Source organism: Cricetulus griseus, chromosome 4, assembly GCF_003668045.3.
Source record: "Cricetulus griseus strain 17A/GY chromosome 4, alternate assembly CriGri-PICRH-1.0, whole genome shotgun sequence".
NCBI classification, from domain to species: Eukaryota; Metazoa; Chordata; class Mammalia; order Rodentia; family Cricetidae; genus Cricetulus; species Cricetulus griseus.
This window is the reverse complement of record NC_048597.1, coordinates 109,033,048-109,055,700: the sequence shown is the minus strand read 5'-3', so window position 1 is coordinate 109,055,700 and position 22,653 is coordinate 109,033,048. Positions and strand designations below refer to the sequence as shown.

Genomic DNA, 22,653 nt, shown 5'->3' with positions numbered 1-22,653 from the left:
GAAAAACTAACAAAGTAACTGAGTACTTTAACATATATCTCCAGAGAACAAAGAGAAGTCCATATGCTATTATCACCTCTAAGAAACATTAGTATCTACACCCATTCTCTATTAAATGTTTCCATTGTCTTCCAAATGGCTTTTATTACTTTTCTTGGGAGGGGTGTTGGGGAAGGAAGGGAAGGATTAGGATCCAGTCAGGGTTTATATGAGATCTTTTTTTGTGTTGGGGGGTTGGGAAGGGTGAGACAGGGTCTCATCATGTAGTCCAGCCTGGCCTCCAACTCAAAATCCTCTTACCTCACTTTTCCAAGTTCTGACTGTAGCCAGGTTTTTTAAGATTTATTTTTGTATGTATGGGGAAGGGAGTATGAACATGAGAGTGCAGGTCCCCAGAAGGGCCAGATCCCCTTGAAACTGGAGTTATAGGTGCTTATGAACTGCTTGATGTAGATGCTAGGATCTGAACTCAGGTCTTCTGCAACAGTACACACTGTCACCATAGCCTGGCTAATAGTTTTTTTTTTTTTTCTTCTTCTTGCTAATCGGTTTTCATAATAGGAAACATGTCCTCTTAGAATTTATCTGCCCCCTTCAATGATGGGATCAAGTTCACATTCTTCATAGGAATCCAGACAAATGTTGCTGCTGGTAGAGGGTAACTGGAATGGGAGACATTTGGAAGCAGAAATGACAGGTCTGATAACCAATTAGAAGGCAGGGTGGGAGGTAGCATAGGCTTGGAGAAGGCCTGATTACTGGTCTGGACAATGGGAGATGTTCCATTATTGGGAAGAGAGCAGCTTTGTGGAAGGACCATGAACTAAATCCTGGGTATTAAATCCTTTCCAGGACCTTCAGGCATTAGTGCAATTGTCTAGTATAAACAGCTGAGAACTCTGAACTCTGGGCCTATTACAAACCATAGCTAAATAAGATGAACTAGAGAGAACCCAAGTACGGGACTTCCTTTCTGAAACTCATGTTGCAAGGTCACCCCAACACTCCTGTAGGCAAGTTTTTTTTTTTTTTTTTAATGTCATCTTACTTAACCTTTCAGCCAGTACCAGGCACAGCTGAGCAGCCCAATAAATATCCCATCTGACAGCTGTCACACAATGCTGGCGCCAGCTGCTCTTTCCCGGTCTTCCTTGCTGGCTCAATCTCCTCTACCCAATCAGCCTGTAAATACTGGCACATACTAGGGCTTGCTTCTCGGCTTCTGCACTAGCCAGAGTCTTTTTTAAAACAATTCCATCCATTACTGTGGCTTGAAAACAAAAACTCAGTTAAAACACACACACAATATAAAGAAACCCAGGTATCTAGCAATGTCCCTATAGTCTGACAATTCCCACCAGCTGCCCATAGCCCAGACATTCGGTGTTTTAAACTGCCTTAGGTCCTCCCTCCTTCCTCTTCTCTGAATCTCTCCAAGAAAGGACTGGCAGAAAGGGTGAGGGTGTCTTCAAGGAACTACAGGGCATTTGGCTCCAGCAGGAAGTAGAGGTACCTGGTAGGTCCAAATCTCTAATATACCAGCTTTATAACTGGTATATACCAGACCTTACATTAGGTCTTAGGGAACACCTTGGGTTTTAGCTGCCTGAAACCTGTTTTCCAAGGAACAAAACACAAACTTTAGGGGCTTGGGTTGCTTGTTCAGTAGCCACAGATGTGAAAGTTGTCTGTTCATTCAACTTGGAAACATATTGCACGTGATTTAAATAATTTGCATCTACAAGTTGCATCTGTCCCTATGTGGTGGTGGCAGCTGCAGCCCAGCACGTAGGAGGCAGAGGGAGGTGGATTTCTGTGAATTGGAGGCCAGCCTGGTCTACAGAATGAGTTCCAGGGACAGCCAGGGCCATACAGAGAAACACTGTCTCAAAAAAAAAAAAAAAAAAAAAAAGAAAAGAAAAGAAAAGAAAAGTTGTATCTGTCCTAGAAAAGGCAAAAGGCCTGACACACAGAGTTCACACTTTCTCAAGTCTCTGTGAGGCTCCATCTTCTGAAATCCACACACCACACTTAGACTTTAGTCTAAATTAAACAAGCCATATTATATTAATACTTACACAGGTCTGGAGAGATGGCTCAGTGGTTAAGGTCACTTTATCCTTTCCCAGGGACCAGAGTTCCATTCTCAGCACCCAGTGGTGGCTCACAACCACCTCTGCAACTCTAGTTCCAGAGGATTGGATGTTTTCTTCTGACCCCTGTAGGCACCAGGCATGCCCATTGTGCACATACACACATGCAGGCATAAAATACACACACACACACACACACACACACACACACACACACACACACACACACACACACACACACACACACACACACAGATCTTTCAAAAAAAAAGTTTCAGGGCTGGTGAGATGGCTTAAAGGGTAAAGGCACTGGCTACTAAGTCTGATGAACTAAGCTCAATTTCACAAACCTACATTGTGGAAGAAAACCAATTATAAACTCGTGTGGGGAAGCCCGCACTAAATAAAAAAGGCAACATTTCAATTAGCCAAGGCTGGGCTTGGTAGTGCACACTTGTAACTGCAGTCCGGGTTTGCAGAAAGTTTGGGCCAGCCAGGGATACATGTATGAAGACCTTGCCTCAAAAAATAAGTAGGAGCTGGCTAGAGGGCTCAGCGGTTAAGGGCACTTGCTGCTCTCGTGGAGGACCCAGACTGAATTCCCAGCCCCCACACGGCGGCTCACAACCCTTCGTTACTCCAGTTCCGGGGAATCCAAACATTCTTCTGGCTACCTCTGGCACCAGGCACATACGTGGTACACATACATACGGGCAAACACTTGCACACATAAAATAAAAACAAACCCTAAAAACCGTTTAAAAATAAAATAACCATACAAAGGAAGGAAGGGACAGCAAATTTGTCGGTAAATTAGGATGGCCTTTGGTTACTTTGTTAAAATGTCAAGGTGACAGACTCAGACAACAGAACACAGAATCCACTGAGGTTAGGAAAAGAAAAAAAAAAGTTTGAACGTGAACTCCGCCATCTACTACCGCTGGCCACTGTCGATTACTTTTCTGATCCAACCCCTTTCAAATCTAAGTCAAAAGACTGTCCCGAGTCGGGACCTCAATGCGGCTTCCCCGGGAGGGTGGCGGGGGACCTGCCACCATGTCACTTCTCCCCAACCTGGGGCGCAGCATCGCGGCTGAGGAAAGCGCAGTGCGCGCAGGCTGCGGGCGGCCGTGGCCCGCGAGCCCGGCCCCGGGCGGCGACGGCGGCAGGACCGTGACCTTGAGCCCCACGGGCCCCGGAAGGCGCTCCAGCCACGCCAGCCCTCGGCCGTCCCCCACCATCCCCCGGCGTCCCACAGCCCGCCCCGGGGACCCTGCGCCCTTCGCCCTATGGCGGCCCCTCCCCGGCCGGGCCCCGGAAAGGGCGGCGCTGCTCACCGGAGCCCGGGCAGGAAGCTGCCAGGGGCGGCTGGCCGCAGCAGGCCTCCTCGCGCGAGCAGCACTCGTGCCGCCATCTTTGCTCCGGAGCCTGAAGCTCCTACCACCTGGGCGCCGCTGACGGCGCCGCCGCCGCGACCCCTCCCCCGGCCGGGCCGAGCAGGCTAGGGCGGGGCAGAGCGCTAGGCCGCTGTGGTGTGGGGGAGCGGCCGCCAGGCGGAGCAGCGTGCTGCTGCGGCGTGCGGTGATGCCGCCAGGGGGCGCGCCAACCAACAGCTGAAATCATAAGGGAGCTCAGGCCCCAGAAGCAGATGAGAGAAAGGAACGTGGTGAGCGCTGGGATGTACGCGGGAGAGCCACAAGAAAGGAGTAGGTTTGTGGATAGGAGAATCCAGAGACTATAGGAGGGACCCACTCTTTGCAAATTACTTTTGAAGCTTTTATCATGTTACAAACTACTTTTGAAGTTTTTTATCTTGTAAATGTCATCTCCCCAAAATATCTCTCTCTCTCTCTCTCTCTCTCTCTCTCTCTCTCTCTCTCTCTCTCTCTCTCTCTCTCTCTCTCTCTTCTCTCTCTCTCTCTCTCTCTCTCTCTCTCTCTCTCTCTCTCTCTCTCTCTCTCTCTCTCTCTCTCTCTCTCTCCTCTCTCTCTCTCTCTCTCTCTCACACGCGCGCGCGCTTAGCGTATTTGAGACAGGCTATCCTCAAACCCATGGCAATCCCGCCTCACAGCCGCCCCCTTGCTGGAATTACGTGTTGGAGCTCTCATGCCCGGCTATTATTTTGTGTTTTTCTGTTGTTTGTTTGAGACAGGGTATCTTGTAGCTCAGGCTGGCTTCAGGGTTGTGGTGTAGAGGATGACCTTGAAGGTCCCAGCTCCCTGCCTCTGATTCCTAAATGCTGGGATTATAAATGCATGTTCCACTATGCTTGGTTTATGTAGTGCTGGAGGTGGGACTCGAGGCTTTGTGCACTATAGGCAAGCCTTTTTTAGTTTTGGTGATTTTTTTTTTTTCCCAGACCGAGTCTTAAGTAGTTCAGACTGCCCCAAAACTTCGTAGCCGAGGATGGCCTTGAATTTCTGATCCTTTTGACCCCAATGCTCAAGAGCTGCGATCATAAACATGTACCATTATCTCTCCCACCCCACCCTCTTTTTAGACAGGGTTTCATACTGTAGTCTAGGCTGTCCAGAAATCTGTTATGTAGCCCAGGCTGACCTCAGACTTAGAGCAAAACTCCTAATTCAGCCTCCCAAATGCTGAGGTTAGAGGTGTGTATTACCACATCCAGCTATAACTTTTGTTTTTGTTTTTGTTTTTTTGAGATGGGGTTTTTCTGTATAGCCCTGAATGTCCTGGAACTCGCTCTGTAGACCAGGCTGGCCTCGAACTCACAGAGGTCTGCCTGGTTCTGCCTCCTAAGTGCTGGGATTAAAGCTTTGTGCTATCACTGTTGGGCTTAGAAGTAATACTTTCTAAATACACTCTGGGTAGACAGATATCCATGCACTCAGGATGGTCGGATACCCAAACTCTTGTAGTCCGGGAACTATTTATTCATTTCAGCATCCACTGGGTGCGGACCATTCGGAGTCCCTTTCTAGTGATATGTTTAGATCAGTGCACCCCCCCCCCAAAAAAAAAAGAATTAAAATAGAGAGTTTCACAGGCTGGGAAGTCAGCATGGAATGGGCGGTCATGAAATAATAGGGGTAAGGTGGTGGATGGGTCAAGAAAGTTCTTGGAGGAGCAGAAGGAACAGTTCATTACCAATGGAAGGATACCGTCCGAGAAAGCAGGGACAAAGTAAAAAAGGCCTGGCTCTGGGTGAACACAGTATAGAACAGTAGTTTTCATCCTGGGGGTCATGACCCCTTTGGTGGTCAAATACCTTTCACAGGGATTGCCTAAGACCATCTGCATATCAGAGATTTACATTATGATTCACAACAGTAGCAAAATTACAGTTAGGAAGTAACAACGAAAGTAATTTTATGGTTGGAGGTCACCACAACATGAGGAGCTGTATTACAGGGTGGCAGTGTTAGGAAGGCTGAGAACCACTGTGATAGGGGAAATTATATTCTATAAGGGTAATGAAAGAGCTACAGATATAACCATGAAACATCAGCAAGACAAGAGTAGTCAAAACCAGAGCTAGATCCAAAGGAATAAGAGAAACAAAGAAAAGCCTGGGTCTCAGCCACCTTCAGGGGCTGGGACCAGGCCTTGGAGGCCAAGAGGAAGCTACTGTCCAGTGGCAGCCTGCATGGTGCTGGGTAAGAGGAGGGGTGGGAGCTGGTTCTTTACAACCTGTAATCTTGAAACTCAAAGGGTGCAGTTTTCTTTTTCTATTTTTATTTTATGTACACTGGTGTTTCACCTGCATTTACATCTGTGTCAGATTCCTGGAACTAGAGCTATAGACAGTTGTGAGCTGCCATGTGCGTGCTGGGAATTGAGTCTGGGTCCTCTGGAAGAGCAACCAGTGCTTTTAACCACTGAGCACCTCTCCAGCCTCATGGATGCAGTTTTCTAAGAAGCAGAATTTGAACATGTTAATATAGCAAGAAGCATCAAGGACAAGGCATGTCTTATGAGTGGTGGGGGCTGATTCACATAGGGAGAGGCACTTGTTCCTTTGAGTGGGGAGAAGGCTGAGGGCATTTTATACAACTGTAGACCCAACTATGGCAGGCAGATATGAGTCTTGCTGGAGCAGGGCCTCCTTAAGAGTGGGTACGCCCTGTGTTTCTTACACAGATCCTCAGTTTCTTAAGTTATTTGAGATAGGGTCTTGCTGTGTAGCCCAGTCTGACCTCAGATTTGTGGTCATTTGTTTAAAGCTCTCGAGGTGGAAGAATGGACCTAAAAATGAGGCAGACTGAAGTCTCATGTAATAGCCAACTTAGAGCATCAGACAGTTTATACTAAGAAGAGTCACATGAGTAAAGTGTACAATCACAAGGATAGGACACACGTGGCAAAACAGGTTTTCCCGAAGAGGTGTATAGTCACAGCAGCAAGCAATAGTGACTTATCTCCTGAACTCAGCTGTCCCCTACACCTGGAGAGGGGCACAAAAAGCACATTCCAAGAACAATTTCATGTCTTGAAGAAACTGAGGTCACAAGACCCTTGTCTTGTTTTCTTGGAGTTTTCTCACAAGTACCCAGAATTCTCCTGGAAGGACTCCATTCTTGCACTGTGTTCTGACAGCAATCCTCTTGCCTGGGGATTATATGCAGAAATCATCATACCCAGGCTACTTATTTATATTTATTGGAATAGGCTCTCACTTTGCGGTTAAGGCTGGTCTCAAACTCTCAATTCTCCTGAAAGACCCCCGAAGAGGTACTTTGGTAGAGGGAGACCCGCACCCAGGAATCAGCGAGACCACGAACTTGGATGCAAAACTGCAAGAGGCTTTATTGGAGATACGGGTACCCGGGAGACTTAGCTTCTGTGAGGCCAAGCGCGCCCAGCCAAGGGAAAGGGGTCCTTATATAGGGAAAAAGGCGCAAGCTAGGAGCAGGGATTCTATTGGATAATTCTAATGAGGCATTGTACAGAGCTATTCCCATTGGTCAATGTAAATAAGGCGCTATACAGGGTTATTCAAATGAGGTGAAACACAGAGTCTTTCAAATGAGGCGAAATACAGAATCATTTCTATTGGATGGTTCAAATGAGACACAGAGCCATTCCAGATCAGCATATTCTCAAGGTCTGGTGTCTGGTGTCTGGTACAACAGACTCAATTCCCCTCCTCCGCTTCCTGATGGCTGACCTTGGGGGCGGAGACCTTGGGACGGAGTGTTTCTCATCGGGCGGGGGCTCAGGGGCAGGGCTCCAGGCCGGCCCACCTGGTGCTCGTTCTCGGGCCGGGTGGGCTAAGGGGCAGCGGGGGAAGTGGAGGCCGGCGGGGGGTGGGGATCGGGGAAGCCGCCGACCGGAGGAGGAGGCAAACTTGAGAAAGAAAGGGCTAAGGGGTCTTTCACTCCCACTTCCACCTGTGTCTCTGTTGTAATGCAGACTTGGCATTTATGCATTTCTTAGCTGGCTCTGCTTTTGTTTCACTTAGCATTAGAGTATTAATTCCGTATTTCTTGCCCCCTTCATTCTGGACTCTCATTAGTTCTTTAGTTTAGTGTTCTTCCCCTCAATGCCAGTGATTGTACTAGGCAAGTGCTCTACCAATGCGAAGCATATCTTCAATCTAGTTTTGAAGTAGGGTCTACTCAATTGCCTAGGCTTATCTTGAACTTGCAGTTCTCTGTGTCAGCCTCCTGAGTGCTGGTGGTGTATTCCACCACCTGTGGCTCTAGGCCTTAGTGCTTCTCAACATATGGGTCGTGACCCCCAAAGGGTCACCTAAGACCATCAGGAAAATGTTTTCTGATGGGCTTAGGAACTGAGAAACCACTCCTCCCCATTTCCTGGCAGGTCTGCCCACATGAGTGCCAGCAACTATTAAAGGGTGGAAGCATCAGGAAAGTTGAGAACCACTGACAGGTGGTTTTTCTTTCCTTTTCTTTTCTTCCTTCCTTCCTTCCTTCCTTCCTTTCTCTCCTCCTTTCTTTCTTTTTTTCTTTTTGTGACAGGTTCTCACTATGTAGCCTTGGCTGGCCTGCACTAAATTATGTAGATCAGGCTGGCCTCTGTCTGCCTGAGTACTGAGATTAAGAGGGTGCACCACTAAGCCCATATTCCTCATTACAAGAGTCCTCCTGAAGCCCAATTAAAAATTTTAATTTAAATTTATAAATTACATTCATGTATTTATGAGTGTGGGTACTTGGACTATGTCTAGTGTGTGGAAGCTAGAGAAAAACTTACATTCTTTTCTTTTACCATGTGGGTCCCAGGGATGGAACTCGGGTTGTCAGGCTTGGTGGCAAGGGTGCTAGGTGTGCTGCATTACGAAGTACTTTCCAGAGGTCTTGTGCTTGGCAGGCCAGTACTCTACCACTGAGCTATATCTCAAGTCCAAGAGACTTCTAGTAGAAAATGATACATTGGAGTGCATAGCCATCTCTCAAGTATTTTACAGATGCTCAGAGCTGGAGACCTGAGTGTTCTGACAGGTGTCAGTCATATGCTGAGAGGAACATACAGCTCCGCCTGACAGATCCAAACATTCTAAAACAGTGGTTCTCAATGTGTGGGTTGCGACCCCAAAAGGGGTCTTAGGAACTGAGACACCACTCCTCTATCCTCTTCAGGTGAGTCTGCCCACATATGAGTATCCGGAACTGGATTGAAGGATTGCAACATTAGGAACCAATAAAAGGCTTTCCCTTCCATCACCTATCCTGGCACCAAGCTAGTTTTCCTTCCGAACATAAGTCATCCCATCTCTGTACAAGGTTTAGGTTTTAGAATCAGTCCTGTGTCCTCCTGTCTGCCCCCCTCACCCCCTAGACAGGGTTTCTCTGTGTAGCCCTGGCTGTCCTAGAACTCAGAGATCCGCCTGCCTCTGCCTCCGGAGTGCTGGGATTAAAGGCATGCACCACCACTGCCCAGAAAGATTAGTCTTTTAAAGTCAGTTTCTTAGCCCTTGGACTTATTCTATCCTGTTTTCTACAATGATGCAAATACCATCATTTTATTTGAAAGCCTTAAATAACCCATTATCTTATTTCGGTGATGTCTACCTATGTTCAAAATGTCCCAACAATTCTCTTCTGCTTTAAACTCCTAGTTACGTTTAAAAAAATAAAGATCAATATATGAATTTGTTTGCGTGGATGCCTGTGTACCACATGCATGCAGTGCTCATGGTGGCCAGATGAGGGCGCCAGATCCTCTGGAATTGGACCTAGCAGTTTTTCGTTGTGTGATAAGGAGTTGAGAACTGAACCCGGGTCCTTTGCAAAAGCAGCCAGTGTTCCTAACCATTGAACCATATCTCCAGCCTCATTGGTCATGTTTTTACTTAGGAGTTTACACTTTTTCTTGTTCGAAATGTCCTTTTCATACCCTTTATTTACTGGTCTATAGACTTCGAAATTTAGTTCTAACTCTTAGTAAGTTATTTGGTCTCTCACCACTTAGCCTCCATGGGTCCTATTTGTCATAAGGGTAGCTATGCATCCTCCCCACTTCGTGAGCCCTGATGACCAATAGCTGTGCTCATCACTCATACCTCTAGTAAGCTAGGCCTGGTGGCATACATCTACACATTCATTCCAGCTACTCAGGGCTTGAGGAAGGATGACTGTAAATTCAAGGCATATTTAGGCTGTAAACTGAGACACTATCTCCAAACAATAACAAAACAAACAAGAAACACACATATACCATACATATTAGCTGAAATTCAAATATACCCTAAGACTTTTCTAGGTTTTAGAAAACTGAAATTCATAGGCCAAAGTTCCTGCAATTAAAAAAAATAATCTGAGCTGGGCATCGATGGTGCACGCCTTTAATGCCAGCACTCGGGAGGCAGAGGCAGGTAGATCTCTGTGAGTTTGAGGCCAGCCTGGTCTCCAGAGCGAGTGCCAGGATAGGCTCCAAAGCTACACAGAGAAACCCTGTCTCGAAAAAACCAAATAAATAAATAAATAATCTGGGCTGGAGAGATGGCTCAGCAGTTAAGAGCACTGCCTGCTCTCCCAGAGGTCCTGAGTTCAATTCCCAGCAACCACATGGTGGCTCACAACCATCTGTAATGAGATCTGGAGTCCTCTTCTGGTGTGCAGACATACCTGCAGACAGAACACTGTATACATAATAAATACATCTTAAAAATAATCTTAAGTCTCTACAATTCTGTTCAAAGGACTGCAGAACCTGGAAAAGCTGTTGCTGCTATTGATGCATAACATATTGCCATTATTGCTCTTCTTGTATAAATATATATATATATATATATATATATATATATATGCTAATTGAAACTCAAATATGTGATGAATCCAAGGTGTTTCAGTGAGTGCTCACCTGTGCATGCAAATTTGATTTCATCTTTAGTAAGTAGTAAAGTTATATGCTTGCCAAAAAAAAAAAAAATAAGTGACACACTGGAAGACAAATGTCACACAATTTCAATTTTATGTGTAACCTAGAAATGATGAACTTATGGGAACAGAGAGCAGAATTGTGGCTATTAGGCTTCAATGTGGGTCTTTTAACAATGGGGAAACGATTGGTTTAAGGATCTAAAACTGCAGTTGGACAAGAGGCATGGACTCTATGAAGTCTTGAGGTCTACTGAGATCATGATAAATATGGTTGATAACAATGTGCTATATTTAAAAAGTTGTGAGATAGTATACTTTAAGTGTTTTCAAAACAAAAATGATGAATATGTGTGATATAACATGTTAATTGGTTTAATTTAGCCATGCCATTGTGAACATTCTGTATTCTGTAGCATAATTGTGCATGACCTTATTTATGAACTAAATAAATGAATGAAAAAAACATCCTAAGTTATAGCACCTAAAATTGTGTGTGTGAGTTATCACAATGATAAAGAGCAACTCAGAAACCTCCACTTCAAATGCATAGAGTCCTGCCACTTCCTGCGCATGGTAGCTCACACCTGTAATCCCAGCACTCAGGGAACTGACAAGGAGGACTGCTCTGAGTTTGAGGCCAACCTGTGGCCCCTCAAACAAAACAAATCTTCAAAGAGTCAAAGTACTGCAACTAATTGTTTACCAGATTTTTGTTGTTGTTGTTAGTTTTTATTTTTTGAAACAGTTTCTCTGTGTAGCCCTGGCTGTCCTGGAACTCTTCTCTGTAGACAAGGCTGGCCTTGGACTTAGACCTACCTGCTTCTGCCTCTTGAGTGCTGGGATTAAAGGTGTGGGCTACAACTGCCCAGCTTGTGTTTCTTTCGACAGGGCATGCCTTGTGCAGAAAAAGCAAGTGCTTCTGTATGTTGGGGCCAGGGGTTGGTATCCTAGTTTAAAGAATACAAGGGCGGTGGAGGTGGACTATTTAGGTTCCTGTGTGCTTTGTCATTCTGTTCTGTTTGAGACACGGTCTCTCTATGTAGCCCTGGCTCTCCTGGAATCCAACCAGTGTGGCACATGTCCCAGAGCCACCAGCCTCATGGGACGTGTGCACCACTATACCCAGCAATTCACTGTTTTGGCTTTATCCTTTAAATAAAGATGAGACTAAGACAAAGATAGGGACAAAGACCAGAGTAAGGAATGGGTAAGGGATTATTATTATTATTATTTTTGCAAATATTTAGAGTTGAAACAATGAGGACCTCAACTAAAGTGGCAGCAGTGGGAATGGACTGGGGAGAGATAGGCTTCAGGAAGAACCAGAGAAACGGCTCTCAGTTTGTTAGATGGATAGGGAGGGAGGGTCAGGTGCCAAGGCTTGTTTCTGTGTTCAGGTTTGACTCCTGGGCAGTTAGGAATGCTGTCCATTCTCTACAGTCAAAAACAGGCCAGCAGGATGGTTCAGTAGGTAAAGGCACTTACCACCAAGCCTGACAACCTGATTTTGACCAGGACCGGTGTTGCAGAAGGAGAGAACTGACTCCTGTAAGTTGTTCTCTGACCTCCACTGCTGTACTGTGGTATAAGTGCAATGAAAACATAACAGTGAAAGAGCAAACACAGTAGCACAGGTGGCGCGGGCCTGTCATCTCAGCCACTCAAGAAGCCGAAACAGGATTGCAAATTCAAAACCAGCCAGGGGAGCCACCTCCCCCCACACATGGAGTGAGCCACTACTGCCCAGCACCTTATGTGTTATCAAAAGGTTTTCTTCTTTCAAAAAAAAGGTACTAAGATAAGTCTAAGATTTCTGTGAGCAAAAAGCAGGGCAAAACAAACAAAACAATGCAGCATATTTGGGCATATAGTGTAGTCTGAAAGCATGTTCAGTGCAGAGAATCGGAAACATGACATAAACCTTTATGGAACATCATAAGCTTTTGGCTTCATTTACACAAGAGAAACTGGACGGTCAGTAATGAGAGTCAGAGAGGAGACACACAGATGGAAATTCCTCTGGCTCCTTCATCCCTAGGTGGAAGAGATCTTGAGTTCTTCCAGAGTTTTGCTCAGGTTCGTGGTTTCTGAAGTGAGTGGACTCTCTAGGTAGGTGGTCCCTGCGCAGGGCTTTCCTGTGATTGGGTCGATAACTCGGCCCACTTTGAAAATGATCTCAGCCAGTTCATGTTTCACATGCTTTGATCGTGCAGCGGGCAGAGCTCTGAGGAGCACGATGTCCCCGACACAGCATTGCTGAAGGGCATCATGGGCAAAGTAGGTCTTCCGCTTGTTGAAGTACTGTGGCGAGAAGGAGGGAACAATCAGTAACTCCCATCTGTGACCTGGTGGTGCACAGAGAACACGAAGAAACAATGCATAGGAAATCAGCCAGGACTTGGCAATGGAAGAAGAAATACTTTCGGAAGCTTCTAGTACAAGGATTAGCTGCTTACTTTTTGGAAACTGGTAATGACTTTCCTTTCCCAGAGACATTTCTGAGTTATGGAGGACATCCCTTTAATTACGCTAGTTCTAAACCAACGATTATCTATTTCTATATACTACTCCTCCCACTCAGGCCTCCACTCCAGCTTACAGACACACAGCTCTCTCCACTACCTGTGTGAGTCACTGAACCACTTCCAAGTTCAGCTTCTATCACAAAAGGAGGCTCTAAAGTTACTAAGACAAACATTAAAATGAGGCTGGTTGGTGGTGGCGCATGGCTTTGATCCCAGCACTCAGGAGGCAGAGGCAGGCAAATCTCTTGTGAGTTTGAGGCCAGCCTGATGTACACAGTGTGTTCCAGGATAGCCTGGGCTACACAGAGAAACACTGTCTGGAAAAGCTCCCCCACCCCCAAGAACCACCACAAACTCTTCATCATAGTTGAATGACTTCTTATCTGGTCCAAGAAGAAAATCTTACCGGAGGGTCAGTTCAAATCTCTCTCTCTCTCTCCTTTTGGTTTTTCGAGACAGGGTTTTTCAGTGTAGCTTTGGAGCCTGTCCTGGAACTCACTTGGTAGAAATCTGCCTGCCTCTACCTCCCAAGTGCTGGGATTAAAGGTGTGTGCTACCACACCTGACTCAAATGTCTCTTTACTGAGACCTTCTCTTATGGCAATCTGGGAGGAAAGAATAAAGTGTCTTGTTTTCTGTTCCCATGTTGTTTTGTTCAGCAAATGACTATCGAGTGAACTTAAATAAACTGGGTGTTCCTGAAACCCTTCTCTGAACCAGGTTATACTCACAGTCCAGCAGTGTCTAGATTGCCGAGGAGGTCCAACTTACCTTTTATCAACAGGCAGACACTCTTCTGACCCTAGTAACTTATCGATGCCACTTAAAACAAGTGTTGATCCTTACCTTTAGCAAGTAGGGATCCAAAACAAGTCTGGTCGCTCTTACTTTAGCAGTCTTTACCATGGCTGTACCAATTACCTTCCCCACGACCCATTTGGCATGGACAGGTGAACGGACTATTGACATTATGTGTCTCTGAAAAGCACCTAAAATTAAAAAAAAAATTCAAAGCTTAACATTGTTAGGACAGTCTTGCTTCTTCCTCCCTATTCATCTAACGAACCAATGGTCCTATCTCTTTTCTAAGAAGTCTTTCTTTCTCCACTGTAGCCCAGGCTGCCTTTGAACTGGGAGATCCTCCTACATTAGCCTCCCTTGAGAGATGGCCAAGTAGCTAAGTTGCTTTCAGAGGACCTGGGTTTAGTTCTCAGCACTCACAAGGTGGCTCAAAACCTTTGTAGGACCAGTTAGTTCCAGAGGATCCACTGAAATTACAGAGGCTGGTGCTACAACACTCCCCTTAAACTTTTAACATTCTGATGGTAAGCACTTACCAAGTGGATTTGTTTGTGTATAGACAGGGTTACTCTAGCTCTGTAGACCAACCAGGTTGGCCTGGAACTCAGAGATCCACATGCCACTGCCTCCTGTAAAGGGGTGTGGCACTGCCTGGCTAATCAAGTGAATTTTGTCAGGAGCAATGATCATGTTCAGAAATCATTTTTGCTACCTTTTTGGGATAGCCGGGTCAGAGATGCATACAGGCCTTACCTTTAAAGTATATACAAAGCAGTAAATGAATCTCATTAACTCAGATTCCCCATTCGGAAAGTTAGGGACAACACGGCTTGCTCACAAATAAGCTGGTCACATTGGAGTCCCTCTCTCCAAATGAGGCAGGAGACAGAGGGTAAATACGTAGTTCAGGGAACAGCCCCAGTGATCTGATCTCCAAGCCAATCATCCGGAAAACTCCCCTGCAGCAGGTCACAGATTCTCTACAGATCAAAGTTCCTCTACTTACAGGTGCCTCATGGATCACCAGAAGACAAGTCACCTTATTTACCCTTTACCCGCGATTGTTTTCTTTGTTCTGGACCCATTTACAAACACCCTGTCCTTGCCACTTGAATGGTGTCCTTTCTTGTGATCAGTCCCTGCTTTGGGAATTTCTATTGCTAATAAAGCGGTGCTGTTTGAAGCGTTCAACTCCTGAGTCCGCGAGGTTTATTCCTGGTTGTTAAGGGGTCCGAACTCGAGGTCACAGCACCCATTGCACCCCGCTCCTTGGCTTTATTATAGCCTGCCACCATACACACAAGAGCTCACAGCCTGGCTAAGCACTGGAGGTTCTCGGCCTGGCAGGAGACTTTGACTCGGAGCAACTTTGGGATCAGTTGCTACCGAAACCACCGCGTCTCGGGGAGAATGACAGGAGACGCAGCACTGCTGACCCCCCAAACCCAGAACTGGAACCCTCGCTCACCTCCGGATTCTACCCCTGGGACCAAGGCCGGCGGAGCAAGGGGCGCAGCGCGATGCCGTCACCCGGCGCGCTAGCCCCGCCCCGGACCGCCCTTTGCACAAGGCGCCAGTTCTATGTTTTGGGTGGGGCTAAAGGTAAGAGACCCCGCCCAGTCTACTTGAATCGGCACCTCGGGCGGAAGTCTTCTGGGTTAGGAGTGTCTTGCTTTTACTTTTCCCTACAGGCACTGCGATGGGTGCGCAAGAGGTTCCTGCCTTTTCTTTTCCATTCTGTTTTCTGCTCTTCTAGGAATCGTTTGGACATGCCGTCAAATCAGAGAACCTTGTATTCGTCAGACATAAGAGCTTAACTCTCTGTCACTCTCTCTGTCTCTCTGTCTCTTGTCTTACCTCTGCCTCCTCAAGTGCGGGAAGTAAAGGTGTGTGCCACCAATTCCTGGCCCAAATTAATTTCTGATGTTCTGTTGCACAATGCAACATACATCAGAGTAGCAGATACAGGGGATTTTGAATGCGTTTAAGACAAAGATGTGGTAAATGGGTGGATATGCAATTACCCTGATATGACTGTATGCATGCACTGCAATGTCACACTTATAAACATGTATAATATGTTAAGATGTTAAGATTTCCAGGTTAATATTAAAAGGTGGGCTTATGGCTATAATCTCAGCATTCAAAGGCCAATAGGACAGTAGTGAATTTGAGGTCAGTCTGGGCTACATAGTGGCAGTTGGCCTCAGATACACACAAACATATGTACATGCATACATACATAGGGCTGAGGATGTAGTTCAGTCGGTAAAGTATTTACCTATCCTTCTCCAAGCCCGGCCTTAGATCCCAACACTGCAGAAACTTTGTGTGTTGTTGCATACCATCTCAGCACTCAGGAAGGGAAGCCAGGAGGACCAGGAGTTCAAGATCATCCTCTGCTACGTGGTGAATTTGAGACCAGCTTAGGTTACCAGACTCTTTCTAAAAAAAGGAGTGTGTGTGTGTGTGTGTGTGTGTGTGTGTGTGTGTGTGTGTGTGTGTGTGTAGTCTTGTGTGGGAATACGCATTTTGAGCCAGTTCTAAAGGAGTTAGGTGATTTCTTGCAGGTTTCCTGGTAAAGCGTTCTCAAAGGGAAGACTAGGGAGGGTTATATCAGGCAAATTGTGAAGAGGAACAGTGTTGCAGGATATTGTTTTGTGGTGTGTGACTTTTGTTTATGCTGCATTTGTTTAACTCTGTGAAACTGATTCTTTGCCTGTCTAAAACACGTGGCGGTCTAATAAAGCACTGAACGGCCAGTAGCGAGGCAGGAGCAAGGATAGGTGGGGCTGGCAGGCAGAGAGTGTAACTAGAAGGAGTAACAAGAGCAGAGAGCAATGAGAGAAGAAGGAGAAGGGGGACATCAGGGGTCAGCCACCCACCCAGCCAGCCAGCCACCCAGCCAGATATCCAGCCACCCAGCCACCCAGCCACCTAGCCACCCAGCCAGACATCCAGCCACCCAGCCACCCAGCCATACACCCAGCCACCCAGCCACCCAGCCACCCAGTCAGCCAGCCAGCCATGGAGTAAAAAGGAAAGATGTACAAAAGTAAGAAAGATAAAAGCCCAGAGGGAAAAGGTAGATGGGTTAATCTAAGTTAAGAAAAGCTGGCTAAGCCAAGTCAAGACTGCACATTACTAGCTAAGAATAAGCCTCAGTGTGTGATTTATTTGGGAGCTGGGTGGTGGGCCCCCCAAAAAGCTAAAAGAGCAAAAACATCAAATAACAGAACAGCTTATTGGAAAAGCCTATTTGAGGGTCAAATATGTACAATCTTAACTCCTGAGCTATCTTAGCAACTGGTGTAGGAAGACTTGAAAAATAAAATTAATTTAAAACATAGAGCTATAGGGCTGGAGAGATGGCGTAGTGGTTAAGAGCACTGGCTGTTCTTCCAGAGGTCCCACATGGCAGGCAGCTCACAACTGTCTGTAACTCCAGTTCCAGGGGATCTGACAGCCTCACACAGACTCACATGCATGCAAAACACCAATGCATATAAATAAAAATAGGTAAATTATTAAAATAGAGCTTTAAATGTGGTTAAATGACTGATGTCTTTTCTAGCACACATCATGTCCTGCAAACAACCCCCAGTATTACAGTAACAATGATAAAACGAGGCATCAATCTGTCCAAATCATTTCTTAGCACATATTTATGGATCACATCTTTGCAGAAGCTGTGCTAGGCATTGTAGGGAAAAGATGAATAAAAGGGAAGCCTCACCCACAAAAGGATCACAGTCTAATAGAAGCGAATGAAAAAGAAACAAGTATAAAATAGGTAGTGGAAGAGTGTAAAACAGAAAACGTTTCTTGACACACACAAAACCTTTGCCATCCAATGGAGGTTGTGGTTTTGTTCCGGTCAGATCTGAGCTGGGATTGCCCTCAAAAGGGTGGTGTGGTAGTTTGAATGTAATTGGCCCCCCAAAGCTCATAGGAAGTGACACTATTAGGAGGTGTGGTGTGGTAGAATGTTATTATAAGGTGTGTGACTTTTGTTTATGTTGCATCTGTTTAACTCTGTGAAGCTGTTATTCTTTGGCTGTCTAAAACGCCTGATGGTCTAGTAAAGAGATGAATGGCCTATAGCAAGACAGGAGCAAGGATAGGTGAGGCTGGCAGGTAGAGAGTATAAAGAGAAGGAGAAACTAGGAAGCAGAGGCGAGCAGCAAGACAACAATGAGAGGAGGCTGTCAGGGGCCAGCCACTCAGCCACATAGCCAGCCACAGGGTAAGAAGGAAAGTAAGATGTACAGAAGTAAGAAAGATAAAAGCCCAGAGGGAAAAGGTATATGGGTTAATTTAAGATAAGAAAAGCTGGCTAGAAACAAGCAAAGCTAAGGATACATGTTTGCCTACATGTCTGTCTGTGTGAGTGCCAGATCCTTTGGAACTGGAGTTACAGACAGTCGTGAACTGTCATGTAGGTGCTGGGAATTGAACCTGGGTCTGCTGGAAGAGCAGTCAGTGCTCTTAACTGCTGAGCCATCTCTCCAGCCCTTAATTTTTTTCTTTTGTTTTTTTGAGACAGGCTTTATTTGTGTAGCCCCAGATGTCCTAAAACTTGCTTTGCTGGCCTTGAAGTCACAGAGATTCACCCCCCTCTGCCTTCCAACTGCTGGAATTAATGACATGTGCTACCATCTCAGCTTAAAATGTATTTTTATTTTTCAAGAAAGCAGAACAAATTTCAATTAGTATAGCAAACTATAAAGTTCCATATTTATTAGGCCAGGATAAAAACCCTTTGTCCCTTAAAAAAGTATTAAGACAAAGTATAGAAAAATGTGTAAATAGGGGGCTCGAGAGATGGCTCAGCAGTTAAGAGCACCGCCTGCTCTTCCAAAGCTCCGGAGTTCAATTCCCAGCAAACACAAGGTGGCTCACAACCATCTGTAATGAGATCTGGTTCCCTCTTCTGGCCTGTGGCTCACAACCATCTGTAATAAGATCTGGTGCCCTCTTCTGGCCTGCAGATGTACATGCAGGCACAGTACTGTAATGCAATAAATAAATAAATCTTAAAAAAATGTGTAAATAAAGCACAAAATGACTAACATTTAAGAAATATTACTCTTTCTGTTTATTCTATTTTATGTAACTGGTTATAAAAGATTGCCTTGTTTAATCAACATGCATATAATTAAAAAGCATTATAGAATAAATCTATAGATTAGTTATATTAGAGGTTATTTTATGTTATTGGATTTTTAGAATTATTAGATTGTTATATTTTTGTGTTTTTTTCCCATTGCCTTTTTAAAAAATGGTCTCAAGTAGCCCATATTGGCCTTAAACTCAATCCATAGTGGAAAGTAGCCTTGAAGTCATAATCCTTTCTCCCACACCAAGTGCTAGGATCACAAAGAAAACAACAAACCTGGAATGCTAGAATTACAGGCATGTCACCACCCCCCTTTTAGGTTTTACACTGGGTTCAGAAGATGGTCCCTATATTTTTTTAATTAAAAACATTCACTACCTGCAAGACCTCCTGGGAATTATTTAATGTACTATCATCAGTTATAAATTTGGTTTCTATGTAGTAAAGGTTCACTTGTAAGCCTTCTTTCCACAGTGAATGGAAAGAATTAAAAAATTTCCACATCTGTCAGTTCATCACCCCCCCCCCCCCAACATAAGCTAAGTGCCACTAATGGGAGGCCTTCAGTTGGAGGTTTGCTCACATTTATAGTCACATGACTTCTCACAGCGTGGATTTTTTTTTTGGACACAGGGAGCAATTTATTGTAAAATGCAAAGCAGCAATGACTTCTGCAAGTGAGCTTCCACAAATGACTGGACATCCTCGTAAGTGCCAAGTTATGAGCAAAAGGACAACCATGAAGACAGTGCCCACTAAAATCCCTTTCTCCTGGTAATTTCTGGTTTCCAGCTGACTGGGTGAGTTTCTTCTGTCTCGGTCTCATCCTATCTGTAAACTTTAATGGTTTTATCAGCTTCAACTGTTAGTAACTTACTTTCTGACTAATCAAAAGCACAAGCAAATATTCCTGATTCGCTATCCAAAGACCCACGTTGTACAGCTGCGTGTACTTGCTGAAAGTTGTAGGCAGTTCTCCAGTACCAAAGGTGCATAGTGCCATTGTCAGCTCCAGATAAAATACTCCATCAGCATTGACCGACAGCGTGTTAATAATTGCATTATGACCAGAGAGATTTTGGATAAAGCCTCCATCAGGGAATTTCCTCTGCTTTATGTTATCTGGAGACCCAGATGCAAATGTGTAATGTCGTGGATGTAAGAACACAGCCCTGACTGACTTCTCATTATTCGTTAATGTCACTCTTGTCTTTCCAGCCACCAGATCCCATAATTTTATTGTTTTATCATAACTTCCAGTAATAATCTGTGGTTCTGCAGCTTGGCATCTTACGGTAGCAACTGCATTTGTGTGATCAGACAACGTGTGTACACTGGCTTTAGTTCTTACATCCCAGATCCGGTCAGTTGAATCTCGACTACAAGTCACCAGAACATCGATTGTTGGATGCAAATCCAGACCATACATTGCGCTTAGATAGCCAGGATAGTGCCGGATAACCTTGTTATATTCAAGATCCCAGGACTTCACTTGTTTGTCTTCTCCACAAGAGAACAAGTAAGGACTCCTCGTGTTTACTATCACACCCCGCACTGTGCTGATGTGGCCAGAAAATGACAGATTTAATTTTCCACTAGCCAAGTTCCAAATATTAACAGTTCTGTCAGCAGATCCAGTAACGAACCACTGATTTCCGGGTTCCACAGCAATGCATCGGACCCAGCCAAGATGCCCACTGCTAACCCTGTAGAGTTTCCATGGGTTTGGGCATTGTAGGGTGCCACTGGGGTTTGGGCATCGTAGGGGCTTTTTTAGCCATTAACACAGAGTTCTTGGTATTGCCGGCCTCCATAATTCATCGCTGTGGGCTGGGAGCGGTCTGAAGCCCCTGGGTGTCGGTACTCACCTCCAGCAGGAGCAGTGCGATTTGTATCAACTCTGGCTTGATTCAGAGACACAGATAAGGACTGTGCAGCTGACTCACTTGGCATTCTTTGCATCTTAGTATCAGCAATCAGAGCAACACCAGGTCCTGGTTGATATGGATGTGTACCTGTCACCAAATATTCAACATCTTGTCCTTGATTGGCAGGATACTGTTTATGAGGACATGAATCTGCGGCGTCCTGAGGTCCCTTCTCCTTAAGGTTCTTTTGAAGTAGGCATGTGCAATACAGGACCATACTCATTGTGAAGCTTGATTGCCATTTTCCGCTTGTGACTCTCTTCATCCAAAGGCACAGGTTTTCCTTTATCATCTACAAACATGTCATGGGTCCTCTTCAATGACATGAACACCAGTGTGTGTATAGAATGCTTCTGTACCTCCTCCACCATGTCGCCCCAGGTTAGCTCACTCCTCCAGCAGGGAAGAAACCTGGTGATCAGCAGGAACTCCCGTCTTCACCAGAGTGATGCTGCTGTTTTGGCTGTGGATTTTCTTATGTTGGTTAAGGTGAGTACTCTGGCTGAAGGCTTTCCCACACACATTCAGTACACTTACAGGGCTTCCTTTCCTGTTGGTTAAGATGTGTTCGCTGGCCCTATAAAGTATATTTGCAGACTATTCTATTCATGCTGCACTCCTGCTTCAGCCTCTTGAGTGCTGGCATTGTAGGTGTACACCACCACGTCCACAGTCTCACTCTGGAGACAAGGCTGGCCTCGAACTCACAGAGATCCGCCTTCCTCTGCCTCCCGAGTGTTGGGATTAAAGGCGTGCACCACCAACGCCCGCCATATGTCTGACTTTTTAAAAACAACATAATTGGGGCATGGGCCACTGCACATGTGTGGAGGTCAGGAATGATTCTCTCCTTCTACTATGTGGGTTTTGGGGAAGCAAACTCAGGTTGTTGGGTTACGCAGTGACCACCTTTATCCACGGATCCTTCTTGTTGCCTCTGGCTCCATTTTGTTTTTTTGTTTCTTTGTTTATTTATTACATGTGTCTGCATGTATGTATGTGTACCATGTGCATGCCTGGTACCCATGGACATCTGGTCCCTTGGGACTAGAGTTATAGTTGGTTGTGAACCATCATAAGGGTGGTAGGAACAGAACCTGGGCCCTCTATAAGAGCAACTGTTTTCATAGAAACAATATTTAGGGACACTTACATCTCATCAGATGACACAATATTTAGTAATATTGTAGAATTGTAATAATAGGCTCAAACAGATTTTGGAAAGTTCCTTTCCTCAGTGTGTGTGTGTGCACATACATGTGTATGCTCGAGTGTTCATATGTGTCCAGGTGTACATATGCCCATTGATGCATGCCACTCTGGAAGTTTACTCCAAACTGAAACCTTTCTCCCCCCAAGGAAGGAGGGAGAGCTCGTGAGACTAAAGAGGTAAACAAACCATCATAAGACTAGGAGACCAGAAACTTGATAAACTCCCTAGGGCTCCTCCCTCACTATAAACAGGAATAAACAATCGTGTGTGTGTGTGTGTGTGTGTGTGTGTGTGTGTGTGTGTGTGTGTGTGTGTTTCTAATCACTCAACATGCAGAGAGAAATTCTTGGACTATTGTACTACCTGCAAGCTGTGCAGAGAGCTCCAGGACTGCAGCCTTTGTGAGCTGCTACCGATGCTGGGGGGTCTCTTTGGTGACACAACTGCTTTTGAATCATTCCCACTCCTTATAAGCAATACCTCGCCTATACTCCTGTTAGCAACTATTAGCAACCCCAATAAAAACCCATTGATTCACCAACATTGACATTAGTACAGTTGATACTTTGGGCTGTCATGGCTTCCCTTTAGGTAGTGGTGTGTATGTGAGTGTGTGTGTGTGTGTGTGTGTGTGTGTGTGTGTGTGTGTGTTCTCTCCAGAGAGT

General features: G+C 45.4%; 2 protein-coding genes and 1 pseudogene across 2 annotated transcripts in view; all 3 read right to left on the bottom strand.

The window, feature by feature from the left end:
• The window catches only part of Nipsnap2 (nipsnap homolog 2), a 30,668-nt gene extending 27,086 nt beyond the window's left edge, over positions 1–3,582 (bottom strand). The window contains exon 1 of the mRNA XM_027413823.2: positions 3,431–3,582. Within this exon, the coding sequence (XP_027269624.1) occupies positions 3,431–3,507 (77 nt within the window). The 5' untranslated portion in view covers positions 3,508–3,582. The remainder of the gene's footprint in view (positions 1–3,430) is intronic.
• An 8,688-nt stretch (positions 3,583–12,270) lies between these two features.
• Mrps17 (mitochondrial ribosomal protein S17) lies at positions 12,271–15,314 on the bottom strand. The gene is made up of 3 exons (XM_027413825.2): positions 15,197–15,314; positions 13,774–13,916; positions 12,271–12,703 (listed from the first exon to the last, which is right to left on the bottom strand). Exons 2-3 carry the CDS (start codon positions 13,894–13,896, stop codon positions 12,437–12,439), a joined length of 390 nt encoding a protein of 129 aa, XP_027269626.1. The 5' UTR covers positions 13,897–13,916; positions 15,197–15,314; the 3' UTR covers positions 12,271–12,436.
• A 4,288-nt stretch (positions 15,315–19,602) lies between these two features.
• Positions 19,603–21,146, bottom strand: LOC103160712 (annotated as a pseudogene).
• Positions 21,147–22,653: the final 1,507 nt, after the last annotated feature.

Coding starts and splice junctions, on each gene's coding strand:
- Mrps17 (XM_027413825.2), bottom strand. CDS start 13,896: ATGTCAATAGTCCGTTCACCTGTCCATGCCAAATGGGTCGTGGGGAAG. Junction 12,704..13,773: donor TGGATCCCTACTTGCTAAAG/GTAAGGATCAAC, acceptor TTCTCGCCACAG/TACTTCAACAAGCGGAAGAC.